General features: G+C 40.4%; 2 protein-coding genes across 6 annotated transcripts in view; one reads left to right on the top strand and one right to left on the bottom strand.

Annotated features, from left to right (window-relative positions):
* Positions 1-24,427, top strand: part of clcn2a (chloride channel, voltage-sensitive 2a) — a 60,563-nt gene that overhangs the window by 17,928 nt on the left and 18,208 nt on the right. For all 5 annotated transcript variants that reach the window (XM_084912783.1, XM_084912782.1, XM_084912781.1 and 2 more), the window contains exons 2-10: positions 5,008-5,173; positions 15,047-15,178; positions 16,001-16,129; positions 16,482-16,615; positions 16,976-17,056; positions 19,368-19,391; positions 19,847-19,925; positions 22,693-22,818; positions 24,180-24,264. In XM_084912783.1, the coding sequence (XP_084768909.1) occupies positions 5,008-5,173; positions 15,047-15,178; positions 16,001-16,129; positions 16,482-16,615; positions 16,976-17,056; positions 19,368-19,391; positions 19,847-19,925; positions 22,693-22,818; positions 24,180-24,264 (956 nt within the window). The remainder of the gene's footprint in view (positions 1-5,007; positions 5,174-15,046; positions 15,179-16,000; positions 16,130-16,481; positions 16,616-16,975; positions 17,057-19,367; positions 19,392-19,846; positions 19,926-22,692; positions 22,819-24,179; positions 24,265-24,427) is intronic.
* Positions 1,936-4,557, bottom strand: LOC146367629 (zona pellucida sperm-binding protein 4-like). Its single transcript, XM_084912919.1, has 8 exons — positions 4,242-4,557; positions 3,966-4,153; positions 3,745-3,842; positions 3,088-3,245; positions 2,822-3,014; positions 2,601-2,748; positions 2,432-2,507; positions 1,936-2,146 (listed from the first exon to the last, which is right to left on the bottom strand). The coding sequence occupies exons 1-8, from the start codon at positions 4,513-4,515 to the stop codon at positions 2,028-2,030; spliced, it is 1,254 nt and encodes a 417-aa protein (XP_084769045.1). The 5' UTR covers positions 4,516-4,557; the 3' UTR covers positions 1,936-2,027.

The following is a 24,427-nucleotide window of genomic DNA, read 5'->3' as shown; positions in this document are numbered from 1 at the left end:
CAGGTGTTCAGCACATGCATGAACAAATATTAAGTCTCCATCGTCACTGAGCAGATCAGAAGCTTTTAGCAGTGGGGTTTCTCTCGCTGGTAACTGAGAGCATCATTGGCACCTCAGCTATGATTCACAGCACTGCTGCTTCCTTATCAAAGGACACTGAAGAATTTTAAAAGCCAAAAGAACAATTCATGTGTCACAATCAAGCACCAGCCTCCAGAGCTGAACAAAGTAGCAAATATGGAATTGGCAGAAACTGCAGTTCCTCCAGTTAAGTTACTGAAAAGGATTTACCTTCCCAGTACATTCACCTGTGGCTGACACCAACAAAAAAAAACAAATACAGACTCGACCCATTCATGTCACAGAGTGCAGAGTTGGACACGCTAGGCTTTTCGGCTAGCCAAGTAAAAACAAAAAGTTAAATATAAACGTAACGTGATGCTAGTACAAGGTATATTATTCAAGTGTCTCTCCCCCACAGTTAAGGCTAGAGTAGCAGATATTTAATCTTTATTATCTGCTCCACTCACCGTTGGAAACGGAGTCATGCATGCCACTTACACCACTAGTGAGTGGAGTCAGGTGGAGCCCCCTGTAGTTTAAAATTGGTCAGCTCTCTTACAGAAGCCCTCCCCCTGTCTGTCTGTAAGGCCTCACTCTTTTGGAACATTTTCATAAAGCAGAATTATCTGAAAAAAAATTAAAATGATAAAACAAATAATAATAATAAAATAAACAAATAAACAAACAACAACCCCCCCATAAAACCAGATGGTGCCAACATGGTCACGAGTCATCTTTTATAGTCAGGTTTCTTATTATTTTTCTTCATTGCACTTTCCAGACTGAACAGAGTTAATCTCATTTACTAGAAACAGATGGAAATGAATTTTCAAAACAATCTGACACCCTATATTTTATCAAAATGAAAGCTTTCATTATCTGGAGTTTCTCATTAAGGACAGAAATTGATCATTTACATGAACAGCTCCATTTTCCCCCCAAATAATAGTTTTCATGACAACTGCCCCCCCACCCACCCCTTGTTTTTCTAATATTTAGCATTCCACACTGCACCTATTTTTAATCTATCAACCCGACAGCATTTTTAACCAGTGGCAAAACATTTTCCACTCTGTTTATATCCACACAGCAGCTGTTACCGCTCGCCCTCCAATGGGCCAGTTCCTCTGAGAATTTTGCAGCGGTACTTAAATGCAATCCTGCCTGAATATGATACATAGCTGCATCATGTTTTAATGATTTCCAGCAGGTTAGAGGTTTAAAAAACAAAAAAAACAAAAAAAACAAAAAATTAGAGTGAGATGGACATCTGACAGCATGGTTCTCTGCACGTCAGACTGAACCTATACAGCTGCTCTGCTTTCCCTCTGCACCTCCTGTTCATGCGAGCAGAAAGACCGTCTGGAGGAGTCGTGATGCCCATCTCAATGAGAGGAGGAGGAATTGAGTGGGACACAAAAAGGGAGGTGGTGCATAGAGCAGTGGAGGAAAGATGTTGCAAGTTGTAGCATAGAGAAATCTACAGGGACCGTTATCAAAAATAAAGTGGAAGCAGAAGAGGGAGCAAGAAGCCTACCAGCAAGTCTTGAGTCATGAGTCTCATCTTAATGAGACATGGTAGGAATTTAAAAAAAACAAAACAACACACCACCAAATCATATATCAATACTCTGCATCTAATGTTGCTAGTCAAGCACATTTCCTGACATGCAGTTTTTCACCACTGAAAGTAAATCTGCTGTGTTATATATTGCTATTGTACATTTCAGTATAGATTTTCCAAGCATCTAGTTGTAATGCAATCTTGCTGCCTTGTCAGCAAGAATCAGGAAAACAGGGTGGCACCTTCATCATGTTACTGGCTTGACTTTGTAGAATATCTACCTCAGCAAAAGTTAGTCACCTTCAAGCAGTGATTTGAGACAAAACCCAGTTGTTCAGCATGAGCTTTTAACAAGCTTTTTATTAAAAGTGACAGCCAGAAATGGCGTGCCAGTGGAAGGTCATCCTTTCAGTTTAGCGTTCAGTGCTGCTGTGGTCTTCTCAGTCAGGATCACTTCACCACTTGAGACTAGGCCCCTCTGGCTCTGGGAAACTTTTCTTGCTGCAGATACTGCTCTTCCTGCAAGGCAGACATTTTTTCCTTTAAGTGCTGAAAAAGAAAATCTTACAGAAGTGCATAAGTGAATATGTAAAGCTAAAAATTCTAGATGCCATTTCAGCTCTTCCAGGGGGAAGCCTTTCTACCTTAGATTTAAGCTTGCAAATGCTAATTTCAGTGCAATCTGCCTTCTTGAAGTGTAAAAGCTCTGGAAAGTTTTGCTAAACTTGCATAAAGCTGCAGTTCTGTCAACTTAGGTCAGAATGCCAGGCAGTTTAAGTATTAGACTACAATCAAGATACTCACGCTGTCGATGACAGTACTGCTCACAAGAGTCCATGCTGGTTGGATAGCAAACAGCTGTGGTGCAGTGGATGAACACCTTTTTAAAAAAAAAAAAAAAAAAAAAAAAGTACATTTGGTCAATAAAACTGTTTCTGTGAAGGGAACCCAATTTAAGTAAGCTCTGCTGTACCCTGTCTTGCTGTGGAAAGAAGTCGTTTGGATCCACAAATGTAAACATCTTTATGACAAAACGTTTGTGGTGCGTTGGGTACTGAAGCCCAGAGGAGCTGTCCACATGAACCACTGTGGTCAGGTATTTATCATCACGGTACGGACACCTGCAGCCAAGAAGAATCCACCTTAGTGCAAAATACAAAAACTGTACAAAGTTGTATCATTGCTTTTATATACCCATTAAACAGAAGGTCCCACTGTGGCAGGCTGTCAGGATTTGGATTGGAAGTGGCCCAGCAGTGCTCCAAGTTCAGAATGATATTTGGGTCGGACCTTGCCAAGATGCGCACCTCAACATAGACGGGTTCCCGTAACACTTTGGTGATTGGGTAGTCTGACGGGGCATAGAAGGAGCTGTACGCTGCCACTTCTGCAAGCAGAGTAATAGTTTTAGTGCATACAAGTTCATTTCTGTACCGCTTCATAGGGGTCGTGCCACTCACCCTCCACACATCCTTTTGTGCGGCACTGTCCACTTCCCAGTCTGAGCTCCACTCTGAGAGGTCCTGCAGCAGCAACCGGTACGGGAGGAGGAACAGGGTTCACCTCCAGGATGAGAGCCTCTGTGGCTGTGCCGGAGTACCGACACTGGAACAGTAGCCTGTCGGCAGAGCACAACTTTGCTGTATTTAAGCAGTCAAAGGCCTACTTAAGTATCAGCCCCTTTAAGAGTTAAATCATAGACTGAATGGAAATCAACTACAGGCTAATTGCTTTGTAGTGTGGCACGATAACAGAGGCACTGGTTCTAGATATTAGTCCAATAGGATCGACAGGTTCTCTTTCAAGTCCAACATGTACCCACTGAACTGCTTAAGCTTTTTGGAAATTATACCTTAAACATGCACTATCAGAAGTGTGAACCTTTTAGGGATGGCTGTCATTTTATTTATAGCACATTTAAACAAAAGCTGACTGGCAGTGCTTTAGAGACAGCACATTTACATCGCAGCTGCCAAAGGAAAAAAGTTTACAATACATGACGCTAAAGGGGGCTTTACATTGAGTTAACTCAAATAAAAATAAATAATCAGTGCTTTTGTGTTGTCATTGTGTTCAGAATTTGCCAATTAATGACAATTCCCATTTGACAGACTCACTCAAAATGGCTGTCCCTGGTGATTGAGCCTTTTAGGCCAACTCCTACTTCATATGACGACGACATGTGGTTTTCATAAACCACAAAACCATCCTCCTCCTGTGGGAAGAGGGGGAAAAAAAAAAAAAAAAAAAAAAAAAAAAAAAAAAAGACGGTTCAAGTGATGAATCCGATCAGATTGTATTTTCATATCAAAGCTGGTCTAGATAACCCTCCACCTACCGTAACTGTGGTGCCACATGCTGTCACAGGGAACTGAAAGATGGCAAAGGCAGAGGTGCTGTCGACAGGGGTACAGAAGACATCGTCAGTCTCCAGCAGGCTGATTGAGTCCAGTTCTATAGGTGGCAGGGTGGCATCTCTAGCCACAACCACCACAAACTGGCCATCCCTGGTACACTGCACAGTCACTGGGAGACAAGACAATACATGGGTGAAGGTCTGCTCAGTTTCACATGTCCACCAACATGAAAAGAAACCTCACCGAAGGACAAATACCTGTTTTCCCATAGTAGCACCGTAGCCCATCAAAGCAGCAGTTCATTTTTTCACATTGTTCAGGGGTCAGATCTGGAGTCCCACACCGGAGCTTCTGAGCCTCCTCTAGCAGGCATTTATCAAGAGGAGCTGTAGTTGGAGGGACATTTGACTGTTGTTGAGACCACTGAAAAGAATGAGAAGTTTGAGGTTTCTGCAGAGGAATCTTCCAGGAATGCTGCGCAGTAACACAACAAACAACCACAACACTAAACAACAGCTTGAAAAGCTTCATTATGGTGTTAATAACTAACTACACACTCTACAACAACCACATCTATGGCTGGGATGCAGTCTTTATACGTGATTGATTGTGTGTAGTTCACTATGAACACCGCCTCTCATTGTTAGTAGTCAATTGTGTGCCAGCCCTGCAGAGTTAATCAGCTGGGAGCTGACAGGTGGAGCTTATTGTCTGCTCATCTGTCTGAAAAGAAGTCATTACACGACTGCTGAGTCAAAGCTGAGTGATTTTTTTTATTTATTTCTAAAGGAGAATTAAAGAGGAAAGCTGTGAATGGAGTTTCTATTTGCAGTCAGTGAATTTTCCACAGCTGGGTCTGTTTACTCAGAGCTTGAACCTTAGCGTGTTTACGCTGAATGTATTATTGTGACCCAACACAGTATTAATTTTTAAAGTGGAAAACATGCTGTATCACACTGACATTTTCTACACTGCCTTCCTCTGTTACTACCAGTGTAAAAACTTTCCTTTTCATCTATTCAGATGTATGGGCGGTACACCCAGGAGCTGGGTGTGTTTGCCAAGGAGGAGGCGGCGCGCCTACGTGATGGAGGGGTGCGGGATGGCGGTGGCATGAGGAGGAACGCCAGCGTTCGTAGTCGTGCTGATCTTCTGGAATATGAGAAGGACCCCTGTGCAAAGTGCCAGTGTAAGTGACGATCACTCTTTTAACCCCTAAACCACATATTAATTCATAAACCACATACAGACGAATTTGATTTTAGGTGGGCCAGACCAGTAAAACGGTAAATGTTTCAGTTTTTCTATTTTCACCTATTCAGTTTATCTAAATGATATTTATGTATCACTAGTTCACAACAGTCACCTCAAGTCACAAAGACACTGCAGTACAAGCTACTGTTGTACAGTACTGTGCAAAAGTCTTGAGGCAGTCCTCATTTCTTTGTATTTTGTTGGGAAAATGGGAAAAAGGTGCAGCAATGTATTAAAACGTGCAAACGTGCCTGGAAATACAGTATATCATGCAAAAACAGAGTTTGTATACTTCTAACAAGCTTGAAAGTCAATATTTGGTATGACCATATTTATTGCTCAACATAGCCTGAACTCTCTTAGGCAAGCTTTCTTGTAATTTCTTCAAGTAGTCTTCAGGAATAGCTCTCCAGGCTTCTTGAAGGACATTCAGAGCTCTCCTTTGGATGTTGGCTGCCTTTTGTTCCATTCTCTGTCACAATGATCCCACACTGCTGCCTGAAGATACAATGGTGCTTTTTAAGTTGTCTGTTACGTGTAGATACAACACTTGTTCGTCCCTTGAGTTTGGTGCCTTTTTATCCTTGAATGATTCATAGGTCAGTGTTGAGTGGCTTAACAAAACAAAACAAAGATTTCCTCTGAAAATGGTCAGCTACAAGAACTGGAGTGAACAAAACCACCAATGTCAATATAAGAAGTTTGAAAGACCTTCAGAAAGCCTGGATTTAAAAAATCATAGAAACACATCGGTATGGTGTAGTGTGGGTAATGTTTTTAAAACTGACAATGATTTAGACTTCAGAGTTTGGACAAACACGGTCAGCTCATGATCTGCTACAACAATACTTTGTGATTAAGAATAAAACCGTCCTTCTCTCCTGCTGGACTCTGCAGAACTCTTTGTAAGGCTGAATGTTTGATACTCCCTCTTCAGACTCAGGCTTGCAAGGAGAAACTGTGCAGGTGCCTGAAGGTCAGACTAATGTAGTGATTAACTAAAGTGAATCGTGTGTGTGCGCACCCCTAAAACTGTGATTTCAGCTTTCCACTGAGCGTTAAAGTCGTGTGAAAGTGACGACTTCTTGAAGTACAGCACAGCAGCTACAAGAGATGGAGAAAAAAGCTCCTACATATTTATGGTTTCCTGATAGTATTCCCGATGGTGTTGGACTTTTACGTCCGATAAAAGTTCCTCAGTTTAAGAGTCAAAAAGGACAAAAAGGCAGAACTGAGGCTGATAAACATCTTAAAGAGTAACACCCCCACATAACCAACAAGAACATCATTTGCATTAAAAAACTAGACTTTCCTTACAGAATAGATCATTTACATGTCACAGTAAGATTTGCTAAAAGGCTCATTTTGAGTGTTTTTCTGCTCACACCGTACTACCTGCATGCGACTTGTATGCTTTATAAATGAAGCCCAAAGAGAAGAATTAAATGTGTCTGATCTGAGCAACGACCTCCAGACACCAAGGACTGTCTCAATGTCAAAGGCAGGGACAGCGTCCTCTGCTGGCAGCCAGTGGCCCAGATTGTGTTTGTCAGTGTGTGAGTGTATCCGATTGCTTCACTTTGTGTTTACGTTTGTTTATGTGAGCAAAACGCTGATCTGAGCTGTCAGGTTATTTTACGTCTAGCCTTCCCAGATGACTGCAGATAAAGGAGTGGCTCCACTTGAGACCGATGTACTCTACAGTAATGGAGTGTTATGTGTATTTCTGTGTGTATGCGTGCATCTTCCAAATGTGTTTTGAATGACTGTCATATTGTTTTTCAGAAAGTCACACTGTATTTGTCATTTTTCAAAGCTTACAGCTCTACAAATGAATTCATCGTATCTTAATCAATCCAGGCGAAACCTAAATAAATAAATACGTATCTTAAAGCTGGAGTGTCTGTGAGTGAGGAAATGTTTTAGTGTCTACTTCAAGTTGAGTCGACCTTCTTTCCAGAGCCTTGTACTACAAAGTGAGTTTAACACAGCCAGGGGATCTTTTTGTTATCTGAATTCACTTACCCTAACACAGGCATTCAGGATAGGCAGAAACACAAGGGTAACGATCTCACTGAGCTAACCCAGGGTTTCCCTGCATATTCACGTGAAAGAGGTGGTGTTGGCAGCATCTGACCATTCACAAGAATGGCTGAAGAACTTAAACTATACTATGGGAAAAATATGACGAGGTTAAACACAGCAACACAGCTCCTGCAGACAAATCAGCAGTGTGAGTTTGCGTGAGAGGAAAAGCACTTTAGAGTAATATTGTATTAAGAGTGTCTGCTTTAAGTGCTTTGGTCAGTAAGGTTGGAAAAGAGCTGCTATATTAATAAAGTGTAGCCTATTTATAGCCAGGAAAGAAAGCCAGTAAAAATGCATAGTGTGTGAGTTAACAGACCTGTCAATAACACGGTTCTGTTGTTAAGATAAGGGAGAGTGGGAGACTCTGATAGATTATAACGAGTATTTGATTAAATTGATGTTTAAAAGATAGTTTTAGTTTTTGTTCTTTTAGCAGCAGCCTCAGTGGTGTTTAACAGCCTGACAGTAAAGAACAAATATAAAAACTGAACTCAAACTTAGGCTTAGTTTACGTGCAAGTTGAAGATGAGGTCAGCCAGAACATGTTATATTATATCAGTAAGAAGTGATCCACAACTCATAGTATTAGGAATCCAGGGTTAACCTGAAAGTTGCCTGGATAAAAGGAAATCATGCCTCGTAGTACAGACCTCTGCTGTGGCATTTTGGTTGGTAAAATGAGGAATCTGATTTATTCAATTTATTGATTTTTGTAATTTCTGATTTTATGGATCAGATAAAATACATTTTTCCAAAGCACTTTATATTATAGAGTAAAGATCCTATGATAATAATAATAATTCTTAAGGTTTTCTTTGCTGCATTTGCATTTATTGCTGACACCATCAGCACTTGCAGCTGTAGGAGAAGTTTAATAAAACTGTCTGTGCCCACTCTACAGTTTGTGTCAAAATTATTTTTTTCTGCTTAGACTCCAAATTTGGTGAAGTGTGAACATGCAAACAAGGGCCACATTTTTAAATTCACTTTGACTTGCACTCCTATTTGTCAAAGCAGACGTTTTGACTCTTTGCGGATCTGGAGCATTCAGATGTGTCTAACACGATGTCATAGAGAGACGGCACGGCTTTTGGAAGTATTGAGAAATGGTTCTCTTAAGTGTTCCTTTGAGTGGCTCAAAGATTACGGCCATTAAAATCTGTTTTTCAGACCTTTTTCTCGTGTATAGAGATTCCTCCCAATTCTCTGAATCTTTTCATGATACTGGCACTGTGGTGCAGTGGTCTTAACTCACAACAAGAACTATCCTGTGTGGACTGCATGTTCTCCTTGTGTCTGCATAGGTTTACTACTGGTGCTCTGGCTTCCTCTCACCATCCAAAACATAGACGATGGGTTAATTGGTGATTCTAAACTGGCCATAGATGTGAGGTGGATAGAGGCCTGAATGAATGCATGGTTAAATATGATCATAGTGTAAAAGAGCTGTAAATGTTAGCCAGTGTCAGTCCACTGTGTACAGAAGATGAAACTCCTTATCAGTATAGCAAACTGTTTAGAGTGGCCAGATCCTCCTTATCTTTACCCATGAAATAAGTAACAATAAGGACTTAATAAGGCAACATGATTGATTATTCCCAGTTTTTGTTGCTTAACCTAATTTCTTTCAAGATATTCCCCACAACACAAGCTTTAGCATCACATACCTTTTCAGTCTTTTGTCTTTATTTTACACTTTTTTTGGAAACAGGATTATAAATACTTAAAAGTTCCACTTGCAGTTTACCTGATTGTTTTTCAGAGGGGACACAGATTTATTGAACTCTATTAGTAACAGGGGAAAAAAGTTATGTAAGACAAATAACAGAAAATAAAGTGTTAAAATAAATAATCACTCTCAGGGATGACTCTCGACAAGGCAATAGGAGGGAAAGGCAGTGTTTGTTTTTACTTGTGCTTGCGTAAGTGAGCCAGCGTGGCGGCTTTCCAGTATCCATCTCTGCCTCTTTGCCCTTGTGACTAGGGATCTGATTAAAGAGCAATAGATTGCACTATAGGTGAAAGCTGCACTATATCAGCACAGCGTTGCTTGCTGGCTGTAATGGAAGCCATTTAAAACAATCAGTCAGATCAGCAGCCAGCCAGAGTGATTTGTGTGTTCACTGTCTGCCGTGTGTGCTCATAGATCAAGAGGTGTTCGTATTTTTAGACTCATCTTTGGAGAGGCGCTCAGGCTGGCCAGGCACCGCTGCTTTCATTCTTAGGTAATGTGTGCTGAGAGAGCCTTCAGATTTGGTGGAAGTGGGAGTTTTAGTGCTTTCCTCTCATGCATCTGTGTGGGAACATCATATCTGTGGGTGATGGACTAGTGTGTGCCTCGGTTCGTATCAGTAGTTGGAGGTTTTTGAACAAGGCAACCTACACATGCAACTAAAGACTGTGCTGCTGAGCTACAAAACATGTACTCCCCTCACTGACTATTTTTGCCTCACAGAGTGAAATTTTGGTGCATTTTTGTAGCAGGTATTAATCAGACCTGGGACTGCAGGTTATTCCAAGGTTCAGCCTCAGTGAATAATATCACAGCTAGTGTTTCACTGTACATTCGAGGACTGTAAATCTTTGAAAAGGGCTGTAGGTGAAAGATCTCCTGCATTTTCAACATTATTAATGATCAGGGTGATGCAATGCAGGACTCGCAGAGGTGGAGAAAGTGTCTGGCGTTGGGTGTGATTTTTAGTGCGGGATCAGGAGAAGACATCTGTGAACGCCACTGAGCCTGCGGATGTGAGTGTGAGCCAAGATGCACATGGAAGTATGTGGTGGTGCAGGTGCCAGACTGTGTGTGTGTGTGTGTGTGTGTGTGTGTGTTGTACTTGTATAGCTGCCTTTATGAGGACCCCTACAAATTCTAAGACCATCAGTATGGGGACATTTTCGCTGGTTTCAAGTCAAATAAGGGACACTTCATACTCCAGTTTAAACGTATGCATTGTTCCCTTTTGCCTGTAGTGCTGTTTATCCATCTAGATTGCTGTTATGCGAGTTGCCCAGTTTTGCTTCAGTATAATGGAGCTAAACAGGACCTGCCAAAAGAACCCTAAAAAGAGGGTAACTCAGCAAAGCAATATAGATTAAATAAAACTACGGGTGCCCTTTTATGATTAGGGTTCATATTAAAAATGTTTAGATTACGCACTTTGTTGTGATAGTTAAGGGCAGGTTAAGTGGCTATGGAATGGATTACGTCAGTGAATGTCCTCTTAAAGATTACGTGTGTGTATGTGTGAGAAAGAGATTAAAGGGAATACATGCAGAGAATCTCTGAGAATTCCCCCTCTTTCTTTTATAAAAGAGTTTCAACTGAACTGTCAAGTAAAATGACACAATCTAGAAAACCATGTCATCTCATATGTTCACTTAGATTTATCTGCTAAATATTTTTCAGAGGCATGTTTTCTTTTTGACTCTGTGTGAGATTGTGTCATGTGTCAGATTACATGCTTATCCCATGTTCATGTGTAGGTTCTATGCTGGCTGTTTGCCATCCAGCAGGTGGCCTGGCAGCTGGACAGCCTGCCCCATCACGCACACAGTTGTGCCTCATTTCCCTCGGGAGACGCTGCATCCCATTGTGACCCGCTTCCCGGCCTAGAAAGACTGCTGCAAAGTCCTTTCATTTATCATTTTCCTTGTTTTGGTTTTTGAATAGCAGCATGCCATTCAAACAAGATTTAACATGAACAGTTCTTTTTTGAGCCATATCAAAACATTATACAAGCAGCATAACCACAAGATATCTTGATGTGAAATAGTAAATATTATCACATTACACGGTGGAGGCAGAGTAATGTGACTCATTGTGAACTCAGTGAACTCATTGTCATGTTCAAGAAACCAGTTCATTCATTTGGTACTAAGAGGTACCAAGTGTGCCAAGAAAACATCCCCCACACCATTAGCTCACTACCATCAGCCTGAATCATTGATACAAGGCAGGATGAGTCTTTCATGTTGTTTACCCCAAATTCTACAATCAGAACTCAAGACTTAGACCAGGCGGTGTTTTTTTTAATCTTCTGTTGTCCAATTTTGGTAACTCTCTGTCAATTATAGCCTCAGTTTCCTGTTCTTACCTGACAAGAGTGGCACCTGGTGTGTTCTTTTGCTGTGTAGCCCATCTGCTTCAAGGTTTGACATGTTTTGCATTCAAAGATGCTCTTCTGAATATCTTGGAGTGGTTCTTGGAGTTGCTGTTGTCTTCCTACCAGCTCTTTGGCATCAATAAGGCATTTTCACCCAGAGAACTGCTGCTCACTGGATCTTTTCTCTTTTTCAGCCCATTCTCTATAAACCCCAGAGGTGGTTGTGTAGGAAAATCCCAGCAGATCAGCAGTTTCTGAAAGACTCAACATCCAATAACTATGCCACGTTAATTTCAGTGCTCAGTTTGACCTTCAGCAGGTTGTTTTTAACCATGTCTGTAAATGAATTGAGTTGCTGCCATGTGATTGGTTTCATTTAAAAATGATAAATCATTTCATAAGACAGGTCAGTACTTAAGCTTTTAGCAAATGTCACAAACAGCATCGTAATGAACATTTATTTCCAATTAGTCACATAATGAGTGACGAATATCAAACTTTTTACTCTACAGCCGTTTCCATTTCCTCTACAAACAAGCTGAACAATTAACAAAAAAGTGTTTTTGGTTTCTCACTTGGCTGTAACGCTGTCATGAAGTGTGGATCTGGCAAATGTGTTAGTAGCACATTTTTAGCTTCTCTGGGGACAGGCACATCTATGAATGCTCTGGATATTTGTGAATTCCAGGCTTTGGCAGTGTCCGCAGACAAGAGAGGAGAAATTAGTCCAGCGATGCTTCTTTTAGCTGACCTAACCCAGAGTTATAGATTATAATGTAATAGTAGAATTTATAACCATGACCTAGCTTTTTTTTTGTCTTGATATTCTCATATTTGAACTGGATGAAGATAATGTGATTCTCTCATGTGCAAACATCATAACATCTCTCTGCTCACTGCATCTTTTTACTCTTGTTTTCTTCATTAAAATACACATAAAATCACTCAAATTTTGTCCAGTGGTGACCTAAAAATGTATTCAGTTTTTTTTTTTATTTAAGACTAGTGCAACCCCATGATGTCTCATGCTCCCTCAACCACTCTTTTACGATTTGAACCCAGTGAATCCTGGCAGTGTCATCTATAAATATGCCTGTGCCACCAGTAAAAGAAAACTCCACTGGTAGAAACACCTTTTTTGGCAAATAATGTTTCTGAACCTAAACTTGACCACCTGAAGCAACTCCAAATCAAAACACCACCCCTACAGGCTTGTACGGCAAGCGCTAGTCACAAGGGGTGCATTGCTTCATCCAGCTCTCTTCTTACTCTGATTTAACCTTCACAGTGAAACAGGTCAAATCTGGAATCATCAAACCACATGAGCCATTTTCCATTGCTCCAGGGTCCAAGCTTTATGTGGCAAATTGAAGCCTTTTTTCCAGATTAGTCTCACTGATGAGTGTTTTTCTTAAGTCTACACAGATGTTTATTGCCAATCCCTTCAGATCTCTTTGCAGTGTATGTGTCGAAATATAGTCGTGAGTTCCATATTTCTTCTTAAAAGACGATAGTTCACCACTATCTTTGAACTGTTATTATAATAGTTTCAGCAGTCTCACCCGAAACTCTGGCTGATTGGGACCCACACCCAGTTTCACACCTTGGCTCAGGCGATTAGAGGATCATCAGGGGGTCCTTTTGTCCCTCTGTGGGGGGATACTCCCACTAGGTTTAAATCTGGGACTCCCCACCATTTGACCTAGAACTGAAGAAGCTTCTCGGATGAGAGGTGAAACGTCTTCAAGCAACTTAAAGAAGTCCAGACGCTTTTCTTTGCAAGCTCCTTTGACTACGATGACCTGGATGACTGAGAACCTTCACAGACAGTCTCCTTAGTTGTTTTCATCGTTTAATGCTGGCCAATAATTTAGTTACTCACTGTCCCATTTAGGGTTAAATAACTTGTTGCCAGCTGAAACATATTAATTAATGCAACCAATGGGTGACTGAGTTTGTAGGACCAAAAGAAATTAAGTTCCTTGAAGGCAACTAGTTGTTGTTTATTTATATAACTGAGTTATTATTTTTTTCCATATGTAGTAGAGTTGAGTGATCATGTGACTTTAACAAAATATGACAATTAGTAGTCAAAGGAGCTTGCAAAGAAAAGCGTCTGGACTTCTTTAAGTTGCTTGAAGACGTTTCACCTCTCATCTGAGAAGCTTCTTCAGTTCTAAGGTCAAAAGGTGGGGAGTCCCAGATTTAAACCTAGTGGGAGTATCCCCCCACAGGGGGACAAAAGGACCCCCTGATGATCCTCTAATCGCCTGAGCCAAGGTGTGAAACTGGGTGTGGGTCCCAATCAGCCAGAGTTTCGGGTGAGCTCATTGTGAAACCTGGCCCCACCTTATCATGCGAATTCCTGAGGTCAGATGGCCCAGGATGTGAGTGGGCATTAAGGCGTCTGGGGAGGGAACTCAAAACTGGATTATAGATGGCAGACAGTCGTCGTAAACCACTGCCTCTGTTCAAAGATGGTCGCTCACAGTGGACATAGATGGCTTCTTTCACTCCTCTTTCAAACCATCTGTCCTCTCTGTCCAAAATGTGAACATTGGCATCCTCGAAAGAGTGTCCTTTATCCTTAAGATGCAGATGGACTGCTGAGTCTTGTCCTGTGGAGGTGGCTCTTCTATGTTGTGCCATGCACTTGTGAAGTGGCTGTTTGGTCTCTCCAATGTAGAGGTCTGGGCATTCCTCGCTGCACTGTACAGCATACACCACATTGTTAAGTCTGTGTTTTGGAGTTTTGTCTTTCGGGTGAACCAGTTTTTGTCTGAGCGTGTTGCTGGGTCTGAAATGCACGGTGCATTTCAGACCCAGCAACACGGCAGGTTTAAATCTGGGACTCCCCACCTTTTGACCTTAGAACTGAAGAAGCTTCTCGGATGAGAGGTGAAACGTCTTCAAGCAACTTAAAGAAGTCCAGATGCTTTTCTTTGCAAGCTCCTTTGACTACGGTGACCTGGATGACTGAGAACCTTCACGGACATGACAATTAGTAATTTTTGTGAGCTTTTTTTTTTTTTAATTTTATTTATTTTTTTGTTTAACTAGCTCACAAAGAAATTTAGGTTACATTTACCAAAGAGAAGTCACACTTCCTCTTTAAAAGCTGGGCTATGGCAGGCAAGCATAGTCCTAACAAGCTGGTTAGTCTTTGTAACAGTGAAGCTGACAGTTTTCACTCTAAAAATGTCCATCCATCTGGTTTTTTACTGCTTCTCTGGTTTTGCGACCCGAACCTGGTTAGGCATATCTATGTAGATATGCCAATATGCCTGTATATGTAGTAGCCATATGTCTATGCCTATTACGTTTAAATGAATGGGTGTATTAATCTTTTATTCATACCTTTTTTAACTCAACCATTCAACATCATATTACAGTTTTGAATCTTTTTTAAAAGTTTTATTATTTAGACTTCCTTTTTTCAGCTTATTTATAATTCAGTTTGATTATTTATAATTCAGTTTCCTTCTCCTCTCCTCTTTTCTCCTTGACACTGATGTTTCTTTGAGTCGCATACAAACAAGTATATCTCTGCAGTCTCATCACACCTGGAATTTCTTTGCTTTTGATTCTCTCTCTCTGTTTCTCTGTGCCCTCAGTGTGTGCATCTCGCTGCCAGAAGTTCTTGATCTCACGGGTGGGGGAGGACTGGATCTTCCTCATTCTGCTGGGGCTACTCATGGCTCTGGTCAGCTGGGTGATGGACTATGCCATCGCCTTCTGCCAAGAAGGTAGGAAAGAGATGCATACCAAAAACGAGAGAGAGATGCTTGAAAGACTGGACAGACAGCAAATGTGATGCTGTTCTCACAGGGGCGGCATTAAACCTCGAAGAGTTAGGCTTCATATGAACGGCTAAGAGGTGCATTGTGAAGACAATTTAATTGTGATGAAATATTGGTTCATAATATTTAGAAATCACTGTTTCTATTGACATTTCAAACAAACTGGGATTTTACAAACATCTGTGATGTGAATAGAAACTATACAGTATTTGATAAAAAAAATCCCAAAATCTCACAATAAATTATAATAAACCAGATTATTTTTCCTGACATTTCTTTCCTAAAAGTGTTCAAACAAAACCAAAACTTGTAAAAAAAATAAAAATAAAATAAATAAAAAGGTTGACACATCATTAACTTTAACGAAACACTACTCAGCCGTGACTGAGCAAACACGCCCATCTTTTCCGCCCATGCTGATGTTTTCCAGCGCATCCTCTCTGAGCATCAGAACATTTTTGAAAAGACCTTTTTTTCAGGTACGAGTGAAGAAAAATAGATGGCGAAATACACAACTGGCTTAGTTTAGTAGCTTTCATTTTTTTTCCTCTGTTTTTGAAACTGTAAATTTGCTCGTAGGATGAAAGAGGAGCTGCTGAGGGTGAGGAAATCAAAGGCAGAGATTTGGGGTTAGAGCACAGAGAAGCAGTCGAAGAGAAGAAGAAGAGAAAAGGAGTCACAGAAAATTAATTGGGAATAGTTTTTGACTAGTTTAGTTTTGTACTGCATGATACTGAAATGAAGTTCCTTATATATGTGTGTGTGCAGCACAGAAGTGGATGTACGGTGGACTGGACAGTAACTTGCTTCTGCAGTACATTGCCTGGATCAGCTACCCCGTAGTCCTCATTACTTTCTCTGCAGGATTCACACAGATACTTGCGCCTCAGGCTGTGGGTAAGACATGCACACAGAATGTGGACATAAACATATGTATTTATATTCATATTCTAATTCATGATCTTATTTCTGTGTAATGTAATTGGCTCTGTAGTGCTCCATAAGGGCTCCAAGGACATGTGCTGTATGTCTTAGTGATTGCATCTGCAGGAAATCCATTAAATATAGCTCTGATGAGATGTGCATACTAAAACTATATGAATATCAATCAGCTTTTCCCCTTACTGTCTCCTCTTGCTCTTCATTTATTCCCCCACCCCCAACCCACCCCCCTCTGCGTAATTGCTTTCTTTCAACTCATCTTTTCTCTGCACTGCATCATCCCACCTGGCATCTTTTCATTTCTTAGGTTCAGGTATTCCAGAGATGAAGACCATACTCAGGGGGGTGGTCCTGAAGGAGTATCTGACTTTTAAGACCTTTGTTGCCAAAGTGATTGGTCTGACCTGCGCGCTGGGTAGTGGAATGCCTCTGGGGAAGGAGGTAGAGAGTTTATTTTCCCCCTAGCCTTCACCCATTAGAGTCTTCTTGGCTTCACAAATTACAACCAATGAATTAAAGGCTTTTTTGTAGGTCTGGAAGATTTAATAATGTTCTCTCTTCTAGTCTCATTAAAGTCAGAGCTGTCAAAATAAAAGTGTGATTTACTGCTAATAGCAGTTACATTTCCCATCCAGGGTGTAATAAAGCAGTTTGAATCTGCATCTGAGCGTGGTTTAATCGTGCAAAGGTTTTTGAATAATGCTCTTGATCTTGGATGCAGCATGCTCTGCTTAGTCTTTAAGTGTGCTTTTAGTCGTGTCCTGTCTTCTAACGTCTGCCTTTCTCTATCCTCCCTCACAGGGACCCTTCGTTCATGTTGCCAGTCTGTGCGCCGCTCTCCTGAGCAAATTTATGGCTGCTGTTTTTGGTGGGATTTACAAGGTGAGGATGGAGAACAACTGATATGCAGATGTCCCAGCAGACTGCAGCACAGCACTGTGTTTGAGGGCTTTCCGCTTACTTCTATAAAAAGTGTCATATTATCATCTGTGATGAAATCTAATTTATGAGTTCTCCTATGTCTGCAGCTCAAGTCCACAAATGTTTTCAGTCAGTTTGAGCCTCTGATTTTAATGAAACAGAAAAGCTGTTTTTGGCTCTTTACAATAAATTAAAAAAAAAAAAAGCTTGAAAAATTGGTGTGAAAAATTTGAAATGTATTTCTGTCTTCTATTCATCAATCATCATCACTAGTTGTTAATTTTACCCCTTTTGTGCTCACATTCAGCAGCAGAGTCACACATGCTGATATTTGCTCAATATTTGGGAGTGTTTGTTTCCCCAAATTTATGAGTGGGGAAAAGTGAAAGAGCCACTTCCTTACATTACTATCAGAAACACTACAACAACAGATTCATTGTAAAGATAACTGTCACTGGTCTAAACTGTATGAAGGGTCACTACAGGTCATTGCTGCCAAAGACCAATCAGTGACCCCCCCTGGCAACCTCCAGTCGCTAGGGAAAAATGCGTGTTTTCTGATTGGTCGTGATGTGGTTGCAGGCATTGGCCAGGGTACTATCTGTAGCAAAGAGAGTGCTACACCAAAACCCTCCTTGTGATTGCTTTGGCCACTAGTTGAGTAAAAGTTGCACCTTTTGAAATGTGTTGGATGAAGTGATGAAGCATAATTTGAAGGCAGGGAGTCTAAAGGGTGCTAGTTTAACTAAGTTAAACTTTTTAGTTCATAACAAGAGCTCGATAACTTCTCACAAGAAGTGGTGGCCCTCCCTCACCTTATCACACTGCCACTTCAAGACCAGCAGGGGTTTCAGAGGGGCGTAATGAGTTACAAATGAACTCGTTAAATTACACATTAGAAAGTGAAGTAAGGATTAATTCATATTTAGTTTTATTTATATAGTTTTAACTCATAACAACAGTCATATTAAGCCACTTTCAATTGTAAGGTAAAGACTATAAGATATAAGATTGGTTGGGAATGGTGGGAAGGAAGAACTCCCCGATAAGAGGAAGAGACCTGCAGCAGAATCAGGTTGAGGAAAGGGCAGCAGATGATATTACAAACTATGAAAAAAAGAAAACACAAGTTAATGATCTTTAGTAGTGGGTTAACATGAACGAGAAGTAAAAAAAAAAAAAAAGTGGTGGTGCTAGCTAAATCACTGTGACTTTTATTTTCTACAGTAATTAACTAACACAATAAAACAGACTAGTCAGATTTTCATGTATGTTGGAACTTTTTTTTGGAAACCTGGACTGTAAACGTGCCTGTCATTGAAGGTCAACTTCTATTGTTTAAATGTGTTATAGGCTATAAATCAAATGGTAAGGACAGTAAACATAAAAGGTTCAGACATTTTCATAGTGCATGCTTGAGGTGTATTTTTTCATTTCTAAAAAAAAATCATTTATATAACACAAGTCAGTGGGTTACATACTTACAAGATGTAACAAAGTATGACACTGATCCAATACCAAGTCCCCGAGAATGAGCCTAAAGCTAAACTGAGCTAAACTACTTTATCATTTCCGTGTGTAAACTCAAACCAGCAGACAAAGAGCTTACATGTGAGTGTGTACCACGCTTTGCTGAAAGAGTGCCGCTGATATGTGCACATACACGTTAACTCACACAAGTGGGAGGCAAATAAAAGCAAATGTGGAATAAATCATGTAAATCCTTAAGCCCGTAATTTCATGATTTATCACCTTCCTCCTTATTTGAGTATAATCACTGTGAAGGGCGATAAGCACACGCACATGCAGTTTTTATTTGAAAAATCTTTGACATTTCTTCGACTTTCTGCCGTTCCCCAGGACGGACTCTCACCTCCACTCATGTGAGACTTCACCCTGAGCTTCTGTCTATTTCTCCACTGGATACTGTGATGTGCCTCTCCTCCTTGCATCAACAGCCACATCAGCGTGGAGGAAGATAGACTGCAGTGATGTGAAGGAAGAAAAACACGTGTCAGCACAGTTAGAATGACTCAAATAGTGCAGGGACCACTAAACCTAATCAGTCTGGGAAAATGTTAATTCAGTTCACAGTAAAATCAGGACTGTGTTTGCTGAAGCTCATTCACTGCTTGTTTGGGTCTGCTTGCTTTGAATAATAACTTGGATGTCTTCCAGGAGGAAGATAAAAAAAAAAACATACATTAAAAAAAAAAAAAGGTAACCACTACACTCACACATGTCTGTCCTCTTTTCACTTTTACTGCTAAAGGAAGAGCCCTTTGAAGGAAGCAAGGTACGAATGCATGACTCGGATAGTTTCTTTATTTCCAATCCCATCAACATTAATTCAAGCTGTCCATTTGAGAGCTGAGACAGATTGATGTCTTTCCATTTGTCTGCGCTGTGTTAGATTCTGTTCAGTGAACCGTCACAGAGAGGCATCGATCTGTGTTGCTTTTGCTTCGACACAAACATCTCATTTCATGATTTCAACCCTCAATCATGGTTTTTCAGTTATAGCCTCCCATCAAACTCCAATCATATATAAGTAATCTCGTCGAATGTGTGCAAACAGCAGCTTTGCAGTCAAACTGCTGCGTTTGTAAAATAAAACTGGTTCTGGATGTACGTTTGTGGCATTTGCAAATAAACGTGCACCTCTTGGGATTTGAATGTGTGTGTGTATTTCCTTGAATGCACTGCTCTGCGTGTATTGGTATGTGCGTGTATCTGACCCTTGTTGGACAGAATGAGTTGAGGAACACGGAGATGCTGTCGGCTGCCTGTGCGGTGGGTGTGGGCTGCTGCTTTGCTGCCCCTATTGGAGGTAAGTCAACACGACTGTAGCCTCTGATTGAACTGGATTTAATTATGTGAGACATTTACAGGAGCTAATTAGATAAAGAGAATATTTACCCCACTAGCAGCCGAAGATGCCAGTCTTAGTCAGTATATTTGTCTAAATCCAAGGTTCTCAAAGTCTGGCTCTCAGTCTAATGGCTGTCCATAGGAAGGAATATTGCGCATTTCATTCATTAACAGCTTATGTCATCCTATGATACAGCAGCACATAACAAGCCCAACTCTTCTCTCCAGCTTTAGCACTTTTCTTTTAATGCTTGATGTCAAAATGCATGTTTTTTAGGCTACAGGTGAACATGCCATGAGGATAAAATATTTATTAATACAGTTGTGGTCAGACATTTACACATACTCATCATGGCTATGACAGTCATGCTAATTTTGGCCTTTTAATGATTTCTTTGAACTGTACTGTTTTTTTACAGAGTGGAGTGAGTGTACGGCATACACCGTTTCTAACTAAAATCTGCAAACACTCCTCTTCAAATGCTCTTTTCAAGCTTTGCTGGAGTTTTAACCTCTACAGACCTTTTCCTCTCCTCCACGCGCTCCTTAATTGGGTGAAGTTGAGCCGGAAACTTTGCTCTATTTGTCATTTAGTTAGGAGAACTTAATTGGTAGACTGACACGTTCTGGCCTTCTCCGGGATCCCAATTAAACATATTACACATAGCATTTTAAATTAGGTTGTAACCACAAAACAACCAATCTTATACAGCCACATATAGATTAAGATATGTGTAACACCATATTTGGTCCTGAGGGTACACGCGTCTTCTTTTAGGCCCTCCACTTTGATTGATTGATTGATTGATTGATTGATTGATTGGCTTAAACCCACATGACTGTATGACCCAACCTACTGTATGTATGCCTCTTTGGCTTTATATGTGTATTTGAATGATCACTTGTTTTGTTTTTCTTTTTTTTTTTTTTTACTTAATACCAATGCTCTTTAACTGCTGTGGGCAACATATTTATTTTGATAGACCGCCACAGCTCTAACAGTGAAGTTAGCACTGCTGAAGTTTTAACACCTTCAGCTCTTCCGTTCTCACCGTTTTAGCAGACCTAAAACCTTCCTCATACTGATAAATTAAGTTGGCTTCAAGTTCAAATGTAAATCTGAACTTGTTTAATATACAATCCCATGTGAAACTACATTAAAACTTTAAAAACTGCTTTTCATTCAGAGAAGCAAACTCTGTCATCTGCCAAATGCTCATGTGTGCATGAATGTTAATGTTTCCTGTAACCTTTAAATAACCTTTTGAGCATTGTTATCAACTTTTTACTTGATCAAATCTTTAAATTACTTTGAAAGTGATCTAAATGATATTTTATAATACTAATGCACCAAACTATAACATGAAAACAGTGAGGAATTGTTGTACTTAGCGTTAAACATACAGATAATTCTCAAATTTGTGGTGCTTTTAGCGACTTTGAGCAGCTGAGGAGCTTCTGCTCTGCAGGAGCTGATAGGGATCAAAGTGGGTTAAAAAAGAGTGATCATTAGATTTATGTCTTTAGATGGATGACGTTGTGTCTTAGTGGTCCTGTTTAACTGTTGGCTGTTGATACTTGTGGTGCAGGGGGGATTAGGATTATGTTTTCTCAAGGGTGAAGATCATAATCATCCACATTAGATCCACGTTAAAATCCTCAGATTAAAGTGATTTTCCGTGGATGCTCACATGATGAATCATACTTGGTATCACTCGGTGGTTGTTCTGCATTCGACTGCATCTTACCATCTTCTTCAACAGATGGACTCGCCCACTTATGCAAATGCTGAAATTTCCATTTTTTTTCCTGAGAACTTCAAGTACTTCTTGACCTTTGCTCCAATTGTTTATTATTAGGGTGAATTTCCATCTTCTGTTTCATTATCAGATTTTTTGTTAGACCTTATTTTCTTCTTTCTTAATTGACGTTCTTCATGAGTCGGGTTGTTCAGAAGATTTTAATTGTCGTGTGAATTCACTTCTGTGTTTGAAATTTGCTTGCTAAATAAAGGTGCCCATTCTTTCACAGCGGTTTGAATAGAGTGACATGTTCTTTAGCATTTTAATCTATGCTTAATGACAATGACAAGACTAATAAAAGCTGTAAAGAGGACCTTAAGTTATAATTATTTTGATCAATGTCTTCTCGTCTGCATCATTTGAGCCATATAGAATGGATGCTTGTGGCCACAAGCGACAAGAGGAACTTGTTTTTGGGGCGTGATTGACACCCTGTCTCATTTATTTAGAACGACTAGACAAACTCATACTGACAACAGTACAGTATGTACTGCACATTCACCGAGACACGATTCATGTAGCTGTGTGGCATTTCCAAACAAGCAAACAAACAGGTCCTGCGAGTTAGAAATCTTTGTTGGGTTTTTTTGCAAAATGCTGAAAATCCATGTGAAAATAAAAGATTATAGCCGTGATGATCAGAGCTGAAGTATTTAATTGATTCACTGAGTCACTGAAGCTAAATATGCAGCTACTGTGGCTTTTTTATGTTTTTCTAAAATGTTATAGACTACATGAATCATTTAAGCAAGGTCACGATTTTTAGAGATCAACTGATAGTTAAATAATTATAAGGTGAAAGCCTGAGAATAGCTCTTTGCTAGAATATCTGATATGAAATAAAGTTGAGAATTTGCTGTTTTCTTGACTGCAGTTGGGCTCTGGGAACGTCTCACTCTCTGCATGTATGTTTGTGCGTTGCAGGGGTGCTGTTCAGTATTGAGGTCACGTCAACATTTTTTGCTGTGAGGAACTACTGGAGGGGCTTCTTCGCTGCCACCTTCAGCGCCTTCATATTCAGAGTGCTTGCTGTCTGGAATCAAGAGGAAGGTAAAGTACAAAACAGAAAATATCTGTTTATCTACCTGTGAGTTTTTGTGACTCTTCCAGTTCTGTTTCAAGAAAAATATCATAATATGCAATTAAACAAGTTAATTTAAACTCACCGACCCTTTTATTAGGTACATCTATTCAACTGCTCGTTAAAACAAATCTAATCAGCCAGTCACGTGGAAGCTACTCAGTGCATTTAGGTATCTAAACATGGTCAAGACGACCTGCTGGAGCATCAGAATGGGGAAGAAAGGTGATTTAAACAACTTTAAATGTTGCATGTTTGTCGGTTCCAGACTGATGCTCAGAGTACTTCAGAAACTGCTGATCTACACAATCCACACAACTACCTCTAGGGTTTACAGAAAATGGTCTGAAAAAGCAAAAAAATATCTAGTGAGAGGCAGTTCTGTGGGCGAAAATGCCTTGTTGATGTCAAAGGTCAAAGGAGAACGGCCTGAATGCTTCAAGCTGACAGGAAAGCAACAGAAACCAACCAAATTTACATCATGTCAGTCATTGAAAGAGAGCGCTAAAGCAGCAGAAGACCACACCAGGTGCTGCTTCTGTCAGCTAAGAACTGGAAACCGAGGCTACGATTTACTCAGGCTCACCAAAACTGGACAATAGGGGATTGGATAAATGTTGTCTAGTCTGATTTATCTCAATTTCTGATGTGACCTTCAAATCATAGGGCTAGAATTCAGCATGGACAACATGGAAGTATGGCTCCAACCTGCCTTTTATCAGTGATTAAGGCTGGTGGTGGTAGTGTAATAAACTTTACTGTCTTTGCACACGACACCACGGCCGACCTGAACATTGTTGCTGATCATTTCCACCATGTCACAAAACTCAAATCATCTTAAAATTATTGTCCCTGAACATGACACTAAGTTCATTGTACTCAGATGACCTCCTTTGGGATGTGGTAAAACAGGGGATTCACATCATGATGGATCAGGATCATCAGGACATGATCAGGATGTGTAGCTGACAAATCCACAGCTACTGTGTGATGCTGTCATGTCATGAGAAGTGTTTCCAGCACCTTGTTAAATCTCTGCCATTAAGAATTAATGCATTTCTGAAGGCCAAAGTGGATCTCTTTCATATAAAAGGGTGAAATTAATCGAAAAGGAACCCCTTTCCAATTCAATTTAACGAGTTACTAGGTGTACCTAACATGGTGGCTACTTTAATGAGACTCTATATAAAATGTAATTCAGTATATATAAGTATATCTTTAAGAGGCGTGATGAGGTAAGTGGTTGTCTTTAGTGGTTCAGTTTAAAAGCCAGTTTTCATTCGTAACAGATTGCTGTATAGCAGAGTGAGAACAGTCTTCTTTTTCTCAGAGACCATCACTGCTCTCTTTAAGACCCGTTTCCGTCTGGACTTCCCGTTTGACCTTCAGGAGCTGCCAGCCTTTGCCATACTGGGGTGAGTGTGTTTCTCTGGACTGGCGCCACATTAAACGGAGCCCTGATCCCCAAGCAGCTTCTGTTACTGAGGAGATCTGAGCTCCTTTTCTGCCGTTCTCCCAAGTCTTTTAAGAGTCTGAAGGTTGATTTGTATTCGATGAACGGGGCATGAAATTAACTTT

The sequence above is a fragment of the Perissodus microlepis genome, chromosome 18 (genome assembly GCF_051167445.1).
Source record: "Perissodus microlepis isolate ML-2025 ecotype Zambia chromosome 18, ASM5116744v1, whole genome shotgun sequence".
Taxonomy (NCBI): domain Eukaryota; kingdom Metazoa; phylum Chordata; class Actinopteri; order Cichliformes; family Cichlidae; genus Perissodus; species Perissodus microlepis.
The sequence above is the reverse complement of the archived record's forward strand: the minus strand, read 5'-3'. Positions and strand labels throughout refer to the sequence as shown.

Bases quoted from the DNA above. Each gene is read 5' to 3' on its own strand.
- LOC146367629 (XM_084912919.1), bottom strand. From the start codon at position 4,515: ATGAAGCTTTTCAAGCTGTTGTTTAGTGTTGTGGTTGTTTGTTGTGTT. The intron at 3,015-3,087 runs GTGAGTGGCACG...CTCTGCTTGCAG, and splicing joins CACAAAAGGATGTGTGGAGG to AAGTGGCAGCGTACAGCTCC. The intron at 2,749-2,821 runs GTATATAAAAGC...TCTTGGCTGCAG, and splicing joins TGGGACCTTCTGTTTAATGG to GTGTCCGTACCGTGATGATA.